Genomic DNA, 13,499 nt, shown 5'->3' with positions numbered 1-13,499 from the left:
TAGTGGTGGAGAGAGAGAGAGAGAGAGAGAGAGAGAGAGAGAGAGAGAGAGAGAGAGAGAGGAGAGAGAGGGAGTAGTAAACAAGGGAGCAAGGCAATCTAATCTACTGTAGAGCCATTGATCCTGTAATGTGGTGAAGTGGACAGTGTAGTGGTGTGGGACCACCTTTGTAGAGGTTAATGGTGTGGCGGACCACTTGGCGTTAGTGGAGGGAAGGTTAATGGTGTGGTGGAGCACCTGTGGGGAGGTTAAGGGGTGTGGTGGAGCACCTGTGAGGAGGTTAAGGGGTGTGGTGGAGCACCTGTGAGGAGGTTAAGGGGTGTGGTGGAGCACCAGTGGGGGGGTTAGTGGTGTGGTGGAGCACATGTGGGGAGGTTAAGGGGTGTGGTGGAGCACCAGTGGGGGGGTTAGTGGTGTGGTGGAGCACCTGTGGGGAGGTTAAGGGGTGTGGTGGAGCACCAGTGGGGGGTTAGTGGTGTGGTGGAGCACCTGTGGGGAGGTTAAGGGGTGTGGTGGAGCACCAGTGGGGGGTTAGTGGTGTGGTGGAGCACATGTGGGGAGGTTAAGGGGTGTGGTGGAGCACCAGTGGGGGGTTAGTGGTGTGGTGGAGCACCTGTGGGGAGGTTAAGGGGTGTGGTGGAGCACCAGTGGGGGGTTAGTGGTGTGGTGGAGCACCTGTGGGGAGGTTAAGGGGTGTGGTGGAGCACCAGTGGGGGGGGGTTAGTGGTGTGGTGGAGCACCAGTGAGGAGGTTAAGGGGTGTGGTGGAGCACCTGTGGGGAGGTTAAGAGGATGTGGAGCACCAGTGAGGAGGTTAAGGGGTGTGGAGCACACGGGGAGTGACTGGATGCAGCAATAAAAGAGTACTGACGAAACACAAGACTACACTGAACGAAAATAAACACAACGCATAATGCAGCCCATCCTCTTGTTTTGGTAGTACTTATAGTAACACTGAGGACCATAGTGTACATATATATATATATATATATATATATATATATATATATATATATATATATATATATATATATATATACCGACCTACAACGCAATTAGAAAGTAGAAATCGGCACTATTGAGTTGGACAAACCGGAAAACAATTTGTTACTTGTGTTACAAAGACAAACTAACTTAAACCTAACCTACCTATGTCTAATACACGATATCTGAGGCCTAATATAGTACATATGTGTGCTATACTACGCCTAGGAATATTTAAGCTTAGTTTTTAGCATCATTTTCTTTTAAGAATTCTCTAATAGTCAGTATACTACTATCTAAAAGACAAGTACGTATGAATTCGTGACTATTGAAGATCGTCACAATAGGTGGCGATCCTCTAAACAGGAGGATGGGTTGCATATAACAGAATCAAGAAGGAATACATAGGAAATAGGAGAGTAGCCTAGACGCTGCATGCGACTGACGTAGCATCCAAAGCTCAGGACCATGGGGCCTCGTAGCCTGGTGGATAGCGCGCAGGACTCGTAATTCTGTGGCGCGGGTTCGATTCCCGCACGAGGCAGAAACAAATGGGCAAAGTTTCTTTCACCCTAAGTGCCCCTGTTACCTAGCAGTAAATAGGTACCTGGGAGTTAGTCAGCTGTCACGGGCTGCTTCCTGGGGGGTGTGTGTGTGTGTGGTGTGGAGAAAAAAAAAATAGTAGTTAGTAAACAGTTGATTGACAGTTGAGAGGCGGGCCGAAAGAGCAAAGCTCAACCCCCGCAAAACACAACTAGTAAACACCAACCTAAACTCAGGACCACACCACACTGGAGGAGTGAAAGTATAGGAAAAATGATAACGACATATAATTCTAAAAAAAAAAAAGTTTGACCAATAAAGAAACGGTGTTGAAGGTGAGGAGGAGGAAGAGAACGAGCGGATATCTATGGAGATCATGCCAGCTACAGAGATGTGACAACTTTGGCACTAACTCGGAAGTTAGTTATACTTCTGACATATCCAGCTGGCACCAATTATGGAGAGTCAGTGGAAGTGACGATCGTGAGTTGGCAGTAGCAATGGTACTATTGTGTACATATGTTTGATATATATATAGAGAGAGAGGTATTGAAACAGTGTGAGAGAAAGAGCTAGGGGTAATTATGATAAGAAAGTGCTAAACCAGTAAGATTATATATATATATATATATATATATATATATATATATATATATATATATATATATATATATATATATATATATATATATATATATATATATATATGTGTGTGTGTGTGTGGACAGGGTTCTAGGCTATTTGAAACAACAAGGGACCCTAGAGCTACCAGCTTCCTTTTCCAGCGCCTCAGCGTGGCGATACAGAGGGGAAATGCACACTGCATTCAGGGTTCCTGCCCGCCATCTGAGGAGCTGGAGGAACTCCACAACTTATGATAATCATCTTTATACCATATATGTAACTCCTTTTTTGTAACAAAGTTGAAATAAAACGAATATATATATATATATATATATATATATATATATATATATATATATATATATATATATAATATCGAATATTTAGTCACTATTAAGTAATATTTCATTAAATATTAGCATTGCTAAGGTGGGCATGCTTGGCTGAAGTATTTTCATCACAACTTTGGCACAAGCGTCGTGATTGCTTAGATGTTTGTAAGGGAAGGAGGGAAAGAGGGCGTTGATGAGGGGGGGAGGGAGGAGAGGTCAGGAGAGGCGAGGGGGAAGGAGAATCAAGAGTGCTCAAGAGAATTGAGAGGGAGTCAGGCGGTCGATGAGACGAAGAGTGAAGTCCAACGGTACACAGTACAATGGTGAGGGCCATGGAGGTTACACAGGTGGAGACAGGTGCAGAGGTGAGGGCCATGGAGGTTACACAAGTGGAGCCAGGTGCAGAGGTGAGGGCCATGGAGGGTACACAGGTGGAGCCAGGTACAGAGGTGAGGGGCATGGAGGATACACAGGTGGAGACAGGTGCAGAGGTGAGGGCCATGGAGGTTACACAAGTGGAGCCAGGTGCAGAGGTGAGGGCCATGGAGGGTACACAGGTGGAGCCAGGTACAGAGGTGAGGGCCATGGAGAGTACACAGGTGGAACCTGGGACAGGGGTGAGGGCCATGGAGGTTACACAGGTGGAGCCAGGTGCAGAGGTGAGGGGCATGGAGGGTACACAGGTGGAGACAGGTGCAGAGGTGAGGGCCATGGAGGGTACACAGGTGGAGCCAGGTACAGAGGTGAGGGCCATGGAGGGTACACAAGTGGAGCCAGGTGCAGAGGTGAGGGCCATGGAGGGTACACAGGTGGAGCCAGGTGCAGAGGTGAGGGGCATGGAGGATACACAGGTGGAGCCAGGTGCAGAGGTGAGGGCCATGGAGAGTACACAGGTGGAACCTGGGACAGGGGTGAGGACCATGGAGGATACACAAGTGGAGCCAGGTAAACTCAGATTCTCATATACAGGTAAACTATCTCAAGTAACCCAGACTGTTCTCTCGATTTGCTACTGCGTAAAAAATGCAACTGTTTTGCCTAGCCACAAACGTACGAACCCAAGCAACCCACCAAACCTATCGAAGGTGATGCATAAAAAACGTCAATATTAATGTGCATTAATTCTTACTAATACGTCCCATTTTAACCCTTTGCTAGATAAAAAAAAAGCATATTAATTGAGTCTAGACACTTGACGCTAGCTTCTTTGAACTTTGGGACTGTCATAGGCGGTTTGGGGGTCGGCCCCAATGCCCCTCTTTAACGAAGGTGGCTCCCTTGGCCACCCCATGAAGTTTTTTTTTTTTTTTTGAGATATATACAATAGTTGTTACATTCTTGTACAGCCACTAGTACGCGTAGCGTTTTGGGCAGGTCCCTGGAATACGATCCCCTGCCGCGAAGAATCGTTTTTTCAACCAAGTACACATTTTACTGTTGCGTTAAACAGAGGCTACAGTTAAGGAATTGCGCCCAGTAAATCCTCCCCTAATGAATCCTAAAATGACTAAAAGTCAGTGGAGAACATAAAGTGGTCAGTGAGTGTAGAGAGTTTCGGCATCTGTTAATGTTTACCTGAAAGCCGCTGCTATTCTAGTGGCCTATGACGAGGGCAGGAAGCTGGCGGCTTGTCAAAGGTCCCCCATTTGTCTTCATGATTTTTTCAGCTGGATTTTAAAATTCAACAGTGTTTTGGTATTTACGGCTTCGGCGGGTAGGCGGTTCCATGGGTATATAACCTTGTGGGTGAAAAAGCATCTCCTGTTCTCTGTCCAACATTTGTAGCTTGTTGAGCTTGAAACTGTTGCTCCTTGTTTGTGTTACATCTGACCTTTTCAATAATATTACAGCATTCATAAACTGACATGCATAATGCTTGTTCCTACGGCAAATGTGCATTCTGAGGGTTCCGACCAGCACTTAATGGCGCACCCCTTAGGGGACGACCCGGGCACCGCTGGGTAACCCCCCCCCCCCATCTTATTATATAAATCACTCTCATTTCCTCTCGTATACTAAATATTGTTCCATTTTAGACTTTGGTGATACATATTTTGATATGTTGACTAATTAGCAAGGTGTAGATAACTCCTCCCCCCCCCCCGCCCACACACACACAAGGGTTCGATTTCCAGTTGAGTCAGAATTTCTTTCACCTGCTGCATATGTTCACCTAGCAGTAATTAAGTACCTGGGAGTTAGACAGCTGTTACGGGCTGCATCCTAGGGATATGTGTATGTTTGAGAGAGAGAGAGAGAGAGAGAGAGAGAGAGAGAGAGAGAGAGAGAGAGAGAGAGAGAGAGAGAGAGAGAGAGAGAGAGAATAAAGGAAAACTGTAGTCAGTACATTAAACAACCGACGGTTTGAAAGACGGGGTGCAAGAGATAACAGCTCGACCCTGCAGGTACATATAAGAAATACACGCACACAGAAACACACACAATACATATACACTCCACAAACGAAATACCATAAGCAATGTGTAGCAGTGACGTTGTCGTAGTGAACATTGTCAACGATTTATTACACAATCAGTTTTTGGACTATCCAATTTCATTTTAAACGAGACAAAAGATGTTTCAAGTAACCGAAGGAATATTTTCTATATAAGATGAAACAATAGTTTATGACTCACATTTTTTCCCCCTAGATTCAGCATGGATGGCAGCCGAGGCCGCCTAGTATGGAGTGGCTGTACTTCACCTGGGTGCTGGCGGCGTGGGCGGCAGCAGGAGGGGGAAGGTGGTGGGGCGCCCATACCCAGCACCTCACCAGCACCGCCTGCCCCAGCTGGGAGGGCAGCCGCTGGTGCCCCTGCTACCACTTCGATGACGGAGTCTTCCTCGAGTGCTCCATGGTCTCCCTGGCCACGGTGGCCAGAGTCGTGGGACTCGTCCAGCACCCGGTTAAATCCCTCAGCGTATATGAGCTGGAAGGCAACGTGACCTCTCTTCCGCCTGGAATCTTCAGCCAGAGTGCCGGGGTTTCCAGCTTGCAGATCTCCCATTCCAGGCTCCAGTATGTCTCTGACGGCAGTTTCCGGGGGCTGGAGGGCTCCCTGCAGAGCTTGACTATCACCTACAGTCATATTTCCACCGTCCCTAAAGCTGCACTTCAAAAGCTTTCCAAACTTAGAGCTTTAGATCTGGAAGCCAACAACATTACTGAACTACAAAGTTACAGTTTTCTCAATATGAACTTGGTCAGTCTGAACCTGAAGGATAATGGTCTCAGACTAATATCAGAATACGCCTTCGACGGCCTGGAAGACACTTTAGAAGAGCTCAATATCATGAACAACAAACTCAAGCAGCTTCCAATACCGGCGTTGACGCGACTCTGTAAACTCCACACGCTGAAGGCCACCTGGAACCACATCTCCGACGTGGTGAGCGACGGTTACTCCAGACTGCCGGCCCTCCAGATGCTGGACCTCAGTAGCAATCACTTCACAGAGCTCTCCAGCAGCAGCCTCGCCACCATGCCTGCCCTCACCTCCCTCTCCCTCTATATGAACCAGATCCTTCATGTGGCTGGCGACAGCTTCATACAGAACTCTGGGTTGCAGACGTTGTATATGAGTCACAATAACATTATGAGCCTCGCTCCGGAGACGTTTACTTACACCATCTTCGTGAGAGTGATTGACCTCGGGGGCAACCACCTTCACTCCATCAGCAACGGCCTCTTCAATAACCTTCCAGACCTTCAAGAAGTGTTCCTAGGCAATAACAACATCCTAAAAATCTCTAACAACACTTTTACTAACTCCAGCAAGATTTCAGTTTTGTATCTCCAAGATAACGAGATCCATTCCATCGAGAGCGGCGCCTTTGTCAACCTGGAACTCTTATTTGATCTCCACCTGAGCTCCAACAACTTGGTGGAGATCCCAGCTAATCTCTTCTCAAATACTCGCATACTAAACTCTTTAAGTTTGGACTATAACAGAATCTCGTCTCTAGCAGTTGCAACATTCTCTCGCCTCTCGGAGCTGAGGGAGCTCAGGCTGCAAAACAACAGGTTGACCAAAATTGAAAGAGGCATCTTCTCCCCGTTGCCCAACCTCCTGGAACTTCACCTACAGGATAACCTAATCAACTTCATTGCCACAGAGGCCTTCTCTTCACTGGGTAAGTTGCAGCACTTAAACTTGGAGGGTAATCGTCTGATTGAACTGCCTGATGCTTTAAGTCAGTTTCCTGCAAATCTGATAACTTTAAAATTTTCTAAGAATTTAATAAATATTATCCACACGGATGCCTTTAGGGGACAAAATAAGCTAGAAATATTTTGGCTTAGTGATAATAACCTCACGAGTGTAGAAGTTGCCTTATTAAGTGATCTATCTTTACTACAAGAACTGTACATGGAGAATAACCAGATCAGCATCATTGAAGACAAGTCCTTCCAAAGCATGAAAAACCTGAAGTTGTTATCACTATCCAACAATATCCTACAACATATCAGCTCAGAATTATTTGAGGGTCTCGTATCTCTTGAGAGACTTTATATAGACAATAACAAAGTCACTGACATAAAGCCACACTCTTTCGAGAACATGAGAAAACTTCGGGAGCTAGATTTATCCAACAATCAGATTCTTGTCGTACGACGAAACATGTTTGAAGGGAACCTCCCGCTACAGACACTAAGCCTAGAGGGATCCATGATTAGTGAGATCGATCCTAACGCCTTCAGCAGCCTTCGGCAGCTAGAGGAGCTCAACCTCCGACGCAACATGCTGGCTCACCTCAACAAGCTGTACATTAACGTGCATAGCCTCAGGAATCTTAATCTTGCTGACAACAAGTTTGAGATCGTCGAAGAAGACTGTCTCTACAGCTCACCCAACATCGACACACTTGATCTCAGTGGCTGTGGCTTCTTTAGGCTTCCGCCTCACTTACTGGCTGAAGCGACGGAACTTAGGTCACTAAACTTAGCCAGAAACAACTTCAGAGATCTGAAACCTGTGTTTTTCCGGAAATTAAGAAAATTGAGAGATCTGAATCTATCGTTGAATAACTTGAACTATACTATAATGGCTTCCTTGGGGGGACTCCATGAGCTCGAGGTACTCAGACTAAATGGAAATCCTTTAGGTGAACTGAGGGAGCCTGTGCACGAGATGATAAGTCTTCAGGAGCTCCATCTATCTGAAACACACTTAAAGAGGATGGATAACACTGTTTTCAACAGATTCAAACAACTAAAATCTCTCGATCTGTCAAACAACCGCCTGTTGGAGCTCATTCCTGGAATCTTCGAAGGTCTATGCATTGAAAAGCTTAGCCTAGCCGACAATTTGTTCACCCAAATCCCCAACGCCATGTTTTTGGATGGCATGATGGGTCTGCGGGCGCTCAATATGTCAGGTAACCCACTGAGGCGGGTGACGGGAACTCTTGTTTCCGGCGGTCCTCCTCTGATGGGTCTCGAAGAACTGGAAGCTGAGAGAACCAACTTGACGATGTTGACAAGCCACGACCTGCAGCTGACGCCCGCCCTGCGCTCGCTCAACCTAGCACAGGCCTCCATCTCCAACATTTCACCTGGAACCTTCAGAAACCTAACTCACCTCACGGACCTCAACCTCGCCCTCAACTGCTTGCAGGTACTGCCGAGGGAGCGGCTTAGAGGCCTCAAGTCACTCTCTTTCCTTAACCTGACGGGCAACACCCTCAAGAAGCTTGAACAGCTGCCTCCAGGAGCACATTCAATCAAGGCAAGTCTCATTTAATAATTGCATAGATAATTAATAAATTAACTGCATCATATATGTTCACATTAAAGATCTTGACCATGACCTCTTACAGGTCCTTGATATCTCTGGCAACATGCTGACCGGGTTGACGCAGGCCACCTTCAAGCACGGAGCCTCCATCGAGGTCCTTCTCCTTGGGTCCAACTGGATCACTTCTATCCACCAGCGAGCCTTTGCTCCATTGGTTCATCTCCAGCACTTGGATCTCTCCAACAATTACCTGGAGGGGCTGGAAACAGCGACACTAGAACCCATAGAAAGGAATCTGGAAACGCTGCAGCTTGGGGGGAATCCTTTGATATGTGGGTGTGGGGTGAAGGATCTGTGGGCGTGGCTTCAGGATCACCTATCTTACATACCAGACCCTTCCTCCATCGTCTGCAGTCTTCCAAAGGTGAGGCTTCTCATGGAGATGTATTTACCCACTTTAGACTCGGCATCCAGCAGTGAGGTTTTAAAGAAAAATTTTCATATGTATTATTCCAGCCTTCGTTGGATATTATTCCAATCCAACTTTTGTATAATTTTATCCTCTCTTCTTTGACTCCTTGTCCACAGAGGTGTATCCACAGGTGTATCCACAGGTGTATCCACAGGTGTATCCACAGGTGTATCCACAGGTGTATCCACAGGTGTATCCACAGGTGTATCCACAGGTGTATCCACAGGTGTATCCACAGGTGTATCCACAGGTGTATCCACAGAGAGGTGTAGCCCGCTTCTCTGCGTATCCACACTTGAGTTTAATTTGGTCCTGAATCATGTTGGAAACTAAAGTAAATCTGGTGGTTGGTCAGTAAGAGTGTCACGGCCTTGGTGACCCTCCAGAGGTTAATACTTCACAAGCCCACCCCAGGCCACTCTTTCCTAGGCGCCTCAAACACACACACACACACACACACACACACACACACACACACACACACACACACACACACACACACACGCACACACACGCACACACACACACTTCAAGTTTCAAGGCGTTATATGACAACAAAGAGTGCTGGGAAGACGGGACACCACGAGCGTAGCTCTCATCCTGTAACTACACTTAGGTAATTACACACACACACACACACACACACACACACACACACACACACACACACACACACACACACACACACATACACACAAACACACACACACACACACACACACACACACACACACACACACACACACACACACACACACACACACACACGCACACACACACACACGCACACACTTCAAGTTTCAAAGCGTTATATGACAACAAAGAGTGCTGGGAAGACGGGACACCACAAGCGTAGCTCTCATCCTGTAACTACACTTAGGTAATTACACACACACACACACACACACACACACACACACACACAGGGGAGGAGGGGCCTCGTAGCCTGGTGGATAGCGCGCAGGACTCGTAATTCTGTGGCGCGGGTTCGATTCCCGCACGAGGCAGAAACAAATGGGCAAAGTTTCTTTCACCCTAAGTGCCCCTGTTACCTAGCAGTAAATAGGTACCTGGGAGTTAGTCAGCTGTCACGGGCTGCTTCCTGGGGTGTGTGTGTGTGTGTGGTGTGGAAAAAAAAAACGTAGTTAGTAAACAGTTGATTGACAGTTGAGAGGCGGGCCGAAAGAGCAAAGCTCAACCCCCGCAAAAACACAACTAGTAAACACACACACACACACACCTCCCCGGCCAGGCAATACACCCGTGTTATTTAAACCACAACCCATTCACCAACTCAGTTTTTAGATAAGGTTGAGGAAAGCGGAGATTGACATAACTAGATTTAAAACATAAATATATAGTGATTTACATTAGGATGACTTATCAAGCCAACAGTGCCCACTGGTGCCCTTAACAAACACAATACCCAGTGGTGGCATCGAACACGTTTGCACAGCTAAATGTGTCCAACAGAAAAGCATAAAAAATATTTACTACAAGCATTTAAATTTACATTGTGCTCTATAGTGCATGATTCTAGAGCAAATAGGCCTACCTTAACACAAAGACACCGTTCTTGCCAGAGTATCACACAGCCTACTGTCATTCACACAATATCCAATAAAATACTGTCAAAAATAATACAACATGTGTGTGTTTGGTGGGACACAAGGCTACTCGGGAAAGACAGGCGCCATCCCGCCAAACACACGTTCGAAACTGCCACCTTGCTACACACTTTCGAACAAGGTTTAACAACATAAAAAAATTTTAACATTAAAAGACGTTGGTACATCTTATTACAAGTTGTAACAAGGGAATTATAAGGACAGATACGGTCATTGTGTGTTGGCGTGGCTGCTAACCTCCGACCTCCGTCTCCTCCTGCAGTTGGTGAGCGGACAGTCGTTCCTGCTGCTGTCGGCGTCGTCGTTCTGCCCTCAGCCGCTGATCGTGCGCTTGGCTGTACAGGACATCCAGAGCCACTCCCTCCTCGTCTCCTGGCAGGCCACCAACATCTCCACCATCTACGGCTTTAAGGTCACTTCTCGCCTTCTCTTGCCGATTTATTATCTTTATTGACAAAAATTAATTACAATTTTGCCTAATCTGAGGAATTCAATGAGTCTCATTAGAGTGAGGATAATGCTGGCATTCACTGTCGCACAGGACAGAGAGTGTGGGAGTGTGAGAGTGGTGGCTAGGAGTGGGGCAAACTAACATGCATCAGAAAACTCTTTACCCCTGAAGGATTCGAACCCAGACAATCAGGGCTCCATTCAAGCCCTGGGGACAGCTTGCAGACCATTCAAGCTTGACCCCAAATTATACTAATGTGGCCCCAGTATGATGAAGTGATTTGATGGCATATATGTGCCCAAAATAGTCACCGAGAGTTGTTGGGAATTGGGTTAAGGGTCAGTCGACTTCCAATTCTTTGGAACAGTCATTGTGGTCTAGCGGTAACAGAACTGGACACGCCAAGGGGCATGAAGCCGTGGCTGTCTGGGTTTGAATCCTTCAGGGGTAAAGAGTTCTCTGATGCCACATATATGCAACAACTTCCTACGGCTCCACCCTCAACAGTTGGGGTGTGTGAGAGAAGCTCCTGGCGGCCGTACACCATTCCCACCATTTTTTTTTTTTTTGAGGGTGAATTGAAACCCATCTTTGGGAAGGTGGTACGCGGGCTATATACGCTTTTCACATCCAATGAACCAAATGGTGTATGTGTGTGGATCCCCGCCAGCGAATGGTTGGGGCGTCCGTGTACACACACAACACACACACACACACACACACACACACACACACACACACACACACACACACACACACACACACACACACACACAGGTATAACAAACATAACTAATATGCCACAATGTGACACATGACCCAAAATAATGTCCTACCTACACATCATATCTTCAGCCACGTTATTGTGACTCATCGTGTACACGTGCCATGACATAATGTGATATACATCCACTCGTCTCCCTCCCCCACGGTGAATATCTTCCTCCCTGCACCTCCAGGTGTCCTTCAGAGAGACCACTGGAGATGGGCAGGTGATTGGTGGACTCAAGACCCAGAACCTGCCAGCTACGCCGAAGACCCACCTCCTGAAGGGTCTGCGGCCCACCACCGACTACCTGGTGTGTGTGGAGGGCCTGGCGGCGGCCCCCACCACCCCGGCCACCAGCAGGGCCACTCTCAACCACAACCATCAACTCAACCAACACACGCAGAACGTCTATATCAACCAGCCGGTGAGTAGTGGTATGTGTGGAGGGGGAGGATATAGTGGTAGTAGTCATAGTGATGGATATGGAGGCAGCAACAGTGATATGGTTGATACCTGGTTGGTACCTGGTTGATGGGGTTCTGGGAGTTCTTCTACTCTCCAAGCCCGGCCCGAGGCCAGGCTTGACTTGTGAGAGTTTGGTCCACCAGGCTGTTGCTTGGAGCGGCCCGCAGGCCCGTAGTGGTGATAGGTAATAACATCACCTCTACAGTAATTACCTTCATAAAGTTCTAATATCGGCAATAGATCTAATGGGGGAAATGGTCAATTATAAACTAACATTGTTAGAGACTCGTGCCAATAGGCTCCAAGACCCTATAGACGCCTGGCCAAAGTTTGCACTTAGGTTCCTGGAGGAGGTGGGCGAGGAACTCTTTAATCAAGCCAAGAGCGACCCAAGAGCGGCCAGTTTCCTGCTCCAGCGCCTCAGTGTCGCGAACCAGAGAGGAACTGCCAGCTGTAACTTGGACACGCACCCCTCACCTTCTGTGGTTGATTGTTCAATAAACCCTTGAACTATATGTTTAACACATCTCTAACCCTGTCCATGGAGGACAGAGGAAAATGTATATATGTTGGTTAGCATTGTAAATGTGTGGCCACGTCTGTGGTAGAAAATAATAATAAAAAAAACTTCTGCAGAGCTTGATGAGGTTTTCGACCAGTGATTGCCCGAAACGCTTCGCGTATTTGTAGCTTACTAAACCATCTCTTACTTCGAGATGGTTTCGGGGCTTAGCGTCCCCGCGGCCCGGTCCTCGACCAGGCCTTCCTGGTCTTCCCAAGGAATTCTACACTTCTTGTATCCTATGCATGTACTGTTGTGTAAATGTATTATTATTATTATTATTATTATTATTACTATTACTACAGTATATGTTTTCCATAAACTGTAACAGAATGTAATACAAGAAATTAATATATTATATATATATATATATATTATATATGTATATATAATGTGTGTGTGTGTGTGTGTGTGTGTATGTGTGAGAAAGCTGCAGGAACCTCATTGTACCTGCAGTGAATAACAATAATACAATGAACAACCTCATTGTACTCAAAACGACTGTGGGATGTATTATGAGAAGTGAACCCGAACACCTGGTGCATATATGACAGGATTCACCACCTTCATATATATCCTTCTCGTCTCCTTCCCCCTTTAAGCAACAAAGAATTCCAGGAAATGAGAATTTATATAAGGTCAAGATTAGGCCTCAAAGCTCCTTTTGACGTAAATAAGAACTTGAAAGATTGTAATAAAGCTGAGGAAGATAATGGTAAATCTGAGGAGGATAATAATATCTGTGGAAGCCGCTGATGTAGGCTTTGGACCGGCTGCTGCCTGGTAAAACAGCCGGATGTAATTATGGCGAGCCGCTGAGTTATGTACCCTGATGTGTCTTCCAGGTGAGGGGGTGGGGGGGGTGTCAGGGAGAATGAGGGAGCAGTGCCGAGGGGATGGGGAGTGCCAGGGGTGTGTGTGTGTGTGGGAGG

The 13,499-nt window shown here is 46.7% G+C and overlaps 2 protein-coding genes across 5 annotated transcripts in view; both read left to right on the top strand.

The window, feature by feature from the left end:
* Positions 1–13,499, top strand: part of LOC123775051 (chaoptin) — a 44,331-nt gene that overhangs the window by 29,508 nt on the left and 1,324 nt on the right. For all 4 annotated transcript variants that reach the window (XM_045769840.2, XM_045769839.2, XM_045769842.2 and 1 more), the window contains exons 3-6: positions 5,134–8,211; positions 8,303–8,644; positions 10,583–10,732; positions 11,731–11,964. In XM_045769840.2, the coding sequence (XP_045625796.2) occupies positions 5,167–8,211; positions 8,303–8,644; positions 10,583–10,732; positions 11,731–11,964 (3,771 nt within the window). In that variant the 5' untranslated portion in view covers positions 5,134–5,166. The remainder of the gene's footprint in view (positions 1–5,133; positions 8,212–8,302; positions 8,645–10,582; positions 10,733–11,730; positions 11,965–13,499) is intronic.
* LOC138359650 (uncharacterized) lies at positions 2,803–5,165 on the top strand. Its single transcript, XM_069319065.1, has 2 exons — positions 2,803–3,451; positions 5,134–5,165. Exons 1-2 carry the CDS (start codon positions 2,803–2,805, stop codon positions 5,163–5,165), a joined length of 681 nt encoding a protein of 226 aa, XP_069175166.1.

Source organism: Procambarus clarkii, chromosome 92 (genome assembly GCF_040958095.1).
Source record: "Procambarus clarkii isolate CNS0578487 chromosome 92, FALCON_Pclarkii_2.0, whole genome shotgun sequence".
Taxonomy (NCBI): Eukaryota; Metazoa; Arthropoda; class Malacostraca; order Decapoda; family Cambaridae; genus Procambarus; species Procambarus clarkii.
This window is presented reverse-complemented; position numbering and strand designations above follow the sequence as displayed.

Bases quoted from the DNA above. Each gene is read 5' to 3' on its own strand.
- LOC138359650 (XM_069319065.1), top strand. From the start codon at position 2,803: ATGGTGAGGGCCATGGAGGTTACACAGGTGGAGACAGGTGCAGAGGTG. The intron at 3,452-5,133 runs GTAAACTATCTC...TTTTCCCCCTAG, and splicing joins ACTCAGATTCTCATATACAG to ATTCAGCATGGATGGCAGCC.